We start from the raw sequence: 8752 nt of genomic DNA, 5'->3' as shown, positions 1-8752 counted from the left end.
GCTACTGTACTTTTTCATATTGATGATGCAAGCCCAGTATATAAACAACTTCCGAGACAAATCACTTGAATAAAATGGTTTGATATTAAATGTTATTCAATGAGTAATTTAAAATAAGTAAATTAAATTACTTATGAACAAACACAATGCAACAAAATTACTGCGTTAGTTTTTGTTACAAAACATTTCAGTAGCACCATTATAAAAGCCAAGGTAAGTTAACTTTATAAACTTGGGAATGACTAATATAATACATGTGGCAAGAAAGAGATTAACGACGTATACAGGGTAATTAGATAATCAAAAAATTAATTACAACCTTGACACCAGTAGCCTCAAGAATCGCAAAGATTTTACTTGTAAGGGAGTCTTCATAATACAATGAATATAAAAAACTCATTTTTCATCAGTCGGTAAAATTCTTATACATATAAAGTATAAATTATAAAAGGCTTAGAAATACAAATGAGACTTGACCTGGCTTATCCTCCCGTTGACACTAAACCCCTGATTTTTAGTGACAAAGCACCTTTGACTGTAAAAGCATTAACATTTGCTGTTCTATGGATTGATGATGACAAGCAAATTTAGAAACACTGAACCTATACATAACCTAAACAGCATACACAAGGACATAATGCTACGGTAATTAACACTGTCCTTATGCTTTCACCCACACAGGAGCAAATGTGTCTCAAAATACTGTAAATGGAATGCACTTTCTGATTAGTTGCCATTGTGAAATCAACTACCTGTACAAAATCACATAACATAGAATATAAAAGTACATTGCAGTACATAACTAAAATTCAAAATAGTTGTTAACAGTTCAAAATTTAATTAACTTTTTACTCATTACTGATGTCATATAAAAATACCAAAATTATGTAAAAGCCATTCCTGTGCATTTTTCTGTCCTTGAAATAAGACTATGTACAAAATTATTATTATATTATAATACAGTACTAGCTGCTTTCATGTAAAGACTAAAATATCTTGTAATGCAAAATGTGTATTTTAAAAAATATCTAGTATTTATTCTCCAAAATTTCAACTGTTGGAATCTTAAATTGTAAAGCTATCAAAGGATAACTATCCTCATCTGAGAGAATGAAATTGAATTAATAGTTTTCCTATTTCTTTTTTACCAATTTTGATTAATTTTTTTCTTGAAATGTATATATACTGTATTTACCTCCTTTTTACACAATGCTTAAAGAAAATGATAAGAACAGTTGACATATTATCAATCAAGAGAAATGTACAAGGTAGCTAAAATATAGTTTTACCTGGAGTATCCTTTAAAAAAAAACTAACTGACAGTATACATATATACAATCTGTGATGGAGCACAGACAACTCTGTAGGATCTCTAATACAATACTGAACTTTGTCAATGCTAAACAAATTACCAATCCCTGTCAATGCACATACCCTATAAATATTTTTTATACATAAGTATTAAGATCAACATATAAGTTCAAGCTCACAAGTGCAACAACATAACTGCAGTTTACTGTCCATTAATATCCAATATAAATTGCAGTGAAACAGACCATAACTGACACTGTTGTACAGAACCATCCATTTCTGTCACAAACATATTTCACAAAAATAAACCTCTTATTAACAATTACAATGTTGACCTAAGGAGTTTCTCTAAGGTCAAATGGCAGATAGTCTAGACTGACTAGCATCTTTTAGCTGACTGTGTCTAATGCTAGTCAAACTGCCGGAGACAGTGACTTCTTATCGACTGATAGTGGAAGATGCTCTTTACTATCAAAGTGTGGAAGTCCATGTGATGGCAAAAATACTGAAAAATTAAAACATAGTATAAATGATGTACTGCATATGAAATTATAAACTTAACCATCATTAAAATACTGTGCTATAATTTTCCCATTTTCTAAAATTAACAGGTAAAACTAACAAATATATTTATAATTACAGTACTATACTGTACTTTAAAGATCAGTTATATACAGTGATTTCCAGATCTTGACTACTCCCTATACAGTGATATAGACTTACTCCCTATCATCATGATACTGTACATATTTCTTCTCTTGTACTTGAAAAGAACCTTGCGACATTTCTTTTCTGAGAAAAAAAAAATAATATAATACATACCTAAACTATGATATGCTACACTGCAGGCAGCAGTCACAGAAATTTCCTCCTCTACACACAATCCTCCATGCTCATTAGTAAAGGATTAACATATTCAAATCCTTCAAACTCACTTTGGTCAATGTTTTCAATAGCACGTCTGAAAAGTAAAGATACAACTATAAGCAGTCTTCTTCAATTGGAAATGTTGTATGAGCAAAAAAAAATGCATACAAAATAATAGCACCTTGCACACTCAAATGAATAAAATTAATGAGGTAGTTCCCTGCTTGCACCGCAGCTACCAATAATCTTACTTCATTTTCTGGTATCTGATAATTTGATGAAGCATCTATTGCAAGTAGCATTTAGTGTCAGATATGCCTTTAGTTTTGAAGAAAGATCTTTGCTTTAAACTTGCAGAAAAGTTTATTCAGATCGAATTAAATCTAAAAGGCAAGTATTTATGAAAGAATGTGACCTTGTTACCTAAAATGCTACCATTACCTAGTTTAAGGCATATACCAGCAATTATTGCATATATTATGGTTAAAAGTTCTCTTGATCATGAGACACTCGGCCCCACTATTCTATCTTATTTCTATTACTCTTGTTTTTATTAGCTTACATATGAAAGATCTAATTTAATGTTATACCTGTTCTTAAAGTCTTTTATTTTGATTGTTCATTACTTCTCTTGTAGTTTATTCATCTCCTCCTTTCCTTTCCCCACTGGGCTATTTTTCCATATTGGTGCCCCTGTGCTTATAATATCCCGCTTTTCCAACTAGGGTTGTAGCTTAGCTAATAGTAGTATTAGCAATGATAATAATAATAGTAATAATAATAATAATAATAATAATTGGAAAGCTTCTTCACAACAATAGATTCATAGTACGACACTATACACTTGAGTAGGATGGCCATAAACAATATTATTATTATTATTATTATTATTATTACTACTAGCTAAGCTACAACCCTAGTTGGAAAAGCAAGATGCTATAAGCCCAAGGGCTCCAACAGGAAAAAATAGTCCAGTGAGGAAAGGAAATAAGGAAATAAATAAATGATAAAGTAGTAATGAACAATTAAAATAAAATATTTTAAAAAACTTAACATTAAAACAAATATTTCATACATAAACTATAAAAGGACTTATGTAAGCCTGTTCAACATTAAAACATTTACTGCGAATTTGAACTTCTGAAGTTCTACTGATTCAACTACCCTATTAGGGAGATCATTCCACAACCTGGTCACAGCTGGAATAAAACTTCTGGAGTACTGGGTAATATTGAGACTCATGATGGAGAAGGCCTGACTATTAGAATTAACTGCATACCTAGTATTAAGAACAGGATGGAACTGTCCAAGAAGATCTGAATGCAAAGGATAGTCAGAATTATAAAAAAGCTTATGCAACATGCATTATGAACTAATTGAACGAAAGTGCCAGAGATTAACTTCTAGATCAGGAATAAGAAATTTAATAGACCGTAAGTTCTTGTCCAAAAAATTAAGATGAGAATCAGCAGTTGAAGACCAGACAGGAAACCAATACTCGAAACAAGGTAAAATGAAAGAATTAAAACACTTCTTTAGAATAGATTGTTCACCAAAAACTTTGAAAGACTTTAGATTGATCACCAAAAATCTTGAGAGACTTTCTCAATAAGCCAATTTTTTGTGCAATTGAAGAAGACACAGACCTGATGTTTCTCAAAAGTAAATTTGCTGTTGAGAATCACACCTAAAATTTTAAAAGTCATACAAAGTTAAAGAAACAATCAATGCTGAGATCCAGATGTTGAGGAGCCACAGTCCTTGACCTACTACAATCATACTTTGAGTTTTGTTAGGATTCAACTTCATACCCCATAATTTGCACCATGCACTAATTTTAGCTAGATCTCTATTAAGGGATTTCAGCAACCCCAGATCTACATTCAGGAGATGGAATTGATGCAAAGAGTAGCATCATCTGCAAATGCAACAAGCTTGTTTTCTAGGCCAAACCACATGTTGTGTGTATAAAGTAAGAAAAGTAATGGGCCAAGAACACCAGGTATCACATTCCTATACTCACTTTGGTGCCCATCAACAACAACTCTTTTTGATCTATTACTTATAAATTCAATAATGATTCTAAGAAACGACCCTCAACTGTTTGAGTTTGAAAACAAGGGCCTCATGATTAATATGGTCACAGGCAGCGCTAAAATCAAGGGCAATCGTACAAACTTCCTGACTACAATCAAGGGATTTCTGCACAGCATTGGAGATTGTAAGATGGGCATCACATGCTCCAAGGCCTTTACAAAAACCAAATTGCAAACTAGGGAACATGATTACCTTCAGCAAACCTATTAAGACGATTTGCCAAAAGACATTCAAAAACTTTAGATAATATGGAGTTATGGAAATTGGGCAGTAATCAGTTGGACTTGAGCTACCACAAACACATTTACATAGTGGAGTAACATTACCAATTCTCCAACAAGTGCTAAAAGCTCCTCTTCTTGCTAACTTACACAAATTAACAGATAACTTTGGAGCTAAGAAATCTGCAGTCTTTATAAAAAACAAAGGAGAAATACCATTAGGGTCTAAACCTCCATAAGCATCAAGGTCCATCAAGAGAGCTTTAATTTCACGAGATAGGAAAGCTAAACTACTAAGTTTAGCTTCAGGAAAACAGGAATGAGGAAGTTCGAGTTTCTCATAATTCTGCTTGCTGTCAAATATATCTGCCAAAAGGGTTGCCTTTTCCTTTGGACAGTGAGTGACAGATTTAAGTAAAGGAGGAACTGTTGCGTCTACACCAAAGAGTGCAGATGTAAGGGTAGTCCACCACTTATGCTCCTGGGTTGTACCAGAAAGGGTTTCTTTTATGGTGAAATTTCATTTCTTTTCAGTTGAAGCATAAACTTTCTGAGCAAAATCTCAACGCTGAGTATAATTATTCCAGGGTTAATCTGATCTGTTACCCTTCCAAAGATGATAGGCTTCCTGCTCCTCCAAATAAGCACGTCTACAATCATTATTGAACCATGGTTTTTCCTTCATTCGGCACTTTAGTACACAAGAAGGGTTACGCCTATCAATTATGTTGACAAGATTCTCATCAAAGGGACTACAGGATCAATACTACTGTACAATTGTGACTAATTCAAGACCAAAAGAATAATTCTAGTCTGCTTTTAATTACCATATAATAATCACACCACTATCTCGATCCAATGGCAACATTCCCTACCTGAGGCATTACTCAAACCATCCTTGACACCCCCAGCTAGAGACGTAGGGATCCTCACATATCACCCCACCACCAACCGAAATGCTTGCAATTCTAGTCCGTATTCATGATTATGTAAGGTCTATTTTAGTGTATTTCTATGTTGGCATAGTGTTCAAATCACAGAGAAAGCTTCTCCTCCTCTTGACTACCACAAGTCACACCCACAACAAGATAAAAATGTTTTACAAGTACGTAATGCAAGTTGTTGATGCGTAAGATTTGTTTTTTATTTTATTCCTTTTTTCTCAACTATCATTAAACCAAAATATCTTCATGTCTTACATATTTCCTATTAGTATTGTTAATTGTTTTCATGAGTAAAAGTTAGCCTACTGTCATTAGTTCTCTTTATTGCCATTCTAAGCAGTATTTATCATGATCTTGGAAGCACAGTTTCTATTTCCAAGTTTGTGAAATACCCAAAACAGGAATGATCCAGTTCATAGAGACAGTCACATGCAAGTGGGCCAGAAATATGTTTCTTTTCTCATGAGTTTTTTGTTTATAGTATAACTTATAAATTATACATTATAGAATACATCTTATGTCAAAGGAAACAAATGGATATTTTCATTACATTTCTTTATAATGTAAAGTCTATCATTACTGATAAGTAATTTTACGTCTTTCGACGGGTATTAGAGAATACTTCGTGTCAAAGGAAACAAATGGATATTTTCATTAAATTTCTGTACAACTTTAAAGTCCATTATTACTGACGAGTAGTTTTATATCTTTCGACTGCTATTTATAATGAAATTTTTAAGGAGTAACATAGTCAATTCAATGAATTTAAAGTTTTCATACACAAAATCACATTGCTTTACCATTATTTTTGAGAAAATTGTATAAAACAAATTTCTGAAAAATCATTTTATAACCTCTTCACAATGAATGAAAAATTTTATTTTTATTAATAAAATAAATTTTTGAATATACTTACCCGGTGATTATATAAGCTGCAGCTCTGCTGCCCGACAGAAAAACTCTACGGTCAAAATACGCCAGCGATCGCTATGCAGGTAGGGGGTGTACATCAACAGCGCCATCTGTCGAGCAGGTACTCAAGTACTCCATGTAAACACAGAACCAATTTTCTCCTCGGTCCACTGGGTCTCTATTGGGGAGGAAGGGAGGGTCCTTTAATATATAATCACCGGGTAAGTATATTCAAAAATTTATTTTATTAATAAAAATAAAATTTTTCAATATTAAACTTAGCCGGTGATTATATAAGCTGATTCACATCCAGGGGGGTGGGTAGAGACCAGCATTACTTGTTTACATTATAATGAGCTAAGTATTTTGTATTTCATTTTAGCAGTTATTCAAAATAACAAACATAAAATAAATAAGTACCTGGTAAGGAAGTCGACTTGAACAATTACTCTGCCTTTTTAAGTAAGTCTTCCTTACTGAGCCTCGCGATCCTCTTAGGATGCTGAGCGACTCCTAGGAACTGAAGTATTAAGGGTTGCCACCCATACTAAAGGACCTCATCAAAACCTCTAATCTAGGCGCTTCTCAAGAAAAGAATTTGACACCCGCCAAATCAACCAGGATGCGAAAGGCTTCTTAGCCTTCCGGACAACCCAAAAAACAACAATAAAAAACATTTCAAGAGAAAGATTAAAAAAGGTTATGGAATTAGGGGAATGTAGTGGTTGAGCCCTCACCCACTACTGCACTCGCTGCTACGAATGGTCCCAGGGTGTAGCAGTTCTCGTAAAGAGACTGGACATCTTTAAGATAAAAAGACGCGAACACTGACTTGCTTCTCCAATAGGTTGCGTCCATTATACTCTGCAGAGATCTATTTTGCTTAAAGGCCACTGAAGTTGCGACAGCTCTAACTTCATGTGTCCTTACCTTCAGCAAAGCATGGTCTTCCTCATTCAGATGGGAATGAGCTTCTCGTATCAACAGTCTGATATAATAGGAAACTGCATTCTTTGACATAGGTAAAGAAGGTTTCTTAATAGCACACCATAAAGCTTCTGACTGTCCTCGTAAAGGTTTAGTTCGTCTTAAATAGAACTTAAGAGCTCTAACAGGGCATAAGACTCTTTCTAGTTCATTTCCAACCAAATTAGAAAGGCTTGGAATATCGAACGATTTCGGCCAAGGACGAGAAGGTAGTTCGTTTTTGGCTAGAAAACCAAGCTGTAAAGAACATGTAGCCGTTTCAGATGAAAATCCGATGTTCTTGCTGAAGGCGTGTATCTCACTGACTCTTTTAGCTGTTGCTAAGCAGACGAGGAAAAGTGTCTTTAAAGTGAGATCTTTAAAGGAGGCTGATTGTAGTGGCTCGAACCTTTCTGACATAAGGAATCTTAGTACCACGTCTAAATTCCAACCTGGTGTAGCCAAACGACGCTCCTTCGAGGTCTCAAAAGACTTAAGGAGGTCCTGTAGATCTTTGTTGTTGGAAAGATCTAAGCCTCTGTGACGGAAGACTGTTGCCAACATGCTTCTGTAACCTTTGATTGTGGGAGCTGAAAGAGATCTTTCCTTCCTCAGGTATAAAAGGAAGTCAGCTATTTGGGTTACAGAGGTACTGGTCGAGGATACTGATACTGACTTGCACCAGCTTCGGAAGACTTCCCACTTCGACTGGTAGACTCTAAGAGTGGATGTCCTCCTTGCTCTAGCAATCGCCCTGGCTGCCTCCTTCGAAAAGCCTCTAGCTCTCGTGAGTCTTTCGATAGTCTGAAGGCAGTCAGACGAAGAGCGTGGAGGCTTGGGTGTACCTTCTTTACGTGTGGCTGACGTAGAAGGTCCACTCTTAGAGGAAGAGTTCTGGGAACGTCCACCAGCCATTGAAGTACCTCGGTGAACCATTCTCTCGCGGGCCAGAGGGGAGCAACTAACGTCAACCTTGTCCCTTCGTGAGAGGCGAACTTCTGCAGTACCTTGTTGACAATCTTGAACGGGGGGAATGCATAAAGGTCTAGATGGGACCAATCCAGTAGAAAGGCATCTATATGAACTGCTGCTGGGTCCGGGATTGGCGAGCAATAATTTGGGAGCCTCTTGGTCATCGAGGTTGCAAAGAGATCTATGGTAAGTTGGCCCCATGTGGCCCATAGTCTCTAGCACACATCCTTGTGTAGGGTCCATTCTGTTGGGATGATTTGACCCTTCCGACTGAGGCAGTCCGCCATGACATTCATGTTGCCTTGAATGAACCTTGTTACTAGAGAAAGGTTTAGATCTCTTGACCAAGTGAGGAGGTCCCTTGCAATCTCGTACAACGTCATAGAATGGGTCCCTCCTTGTTTGGAGATGTATGCCAAGGCCGTGGTGTTGTCTGAGTTCACCTCCACCACCTTGCCTAGA

General features: G+C 35.7%; 1 protein-coding gene across 4 annotated transcripts in view; it reads right to left on the bottom strand.

The window, feature by feature from the left end:
• Positions 1 to 307: 307 nt before the first annotated feature.
• The window catches only part of aPKC (protein kinase C iota type), a 354044-nt gene continuing 345599 nt past the window's right edge, over positions 308 to 8752 (bottom strand). For all 4 annotated transcript variants that reach the window (XM_068372436.1, XM_068372435.1, XM_068372437.1 and 1 more), the window contains 2 exons: positions 2134 to 2272; positions 308 to 1816 (listed from right to left, as the gene is read on the bottom strand). In XM_068372436.1, the coding sequence (XP_068228537.1) occupies positions 2185 to 2272 (88 nt within the window). In that variant the 3' untranslated portion in view covers positions 308 to 1816; positions 2134 to 2184. The remainder of the gene's footprint in view (positions 1817 to 2133; positions 2273 to 8752) is intronic.

Source organism: Palaemon carinicauda, chromosome 4 (assembly GCF_036898095.1).
Source record: "Palaemon carinicauda isolate YSFRI2023 chromosome 4, ASM3689809v2, whole genome shotgun sequence".
Classification (NCBI taxonomy): domain Eukaryota; kingdom Metazoa; phylum Arthropoda; class Malacostraca; order Decapoda; family Palaemonidae; genus Palaemon; species Palaemon carinicauda.
The sequence above is the reverse complement of the archived record's forward strand: the minus strand, read 5'-3'. Positions and strand labels throughout refer to the sequence as shown.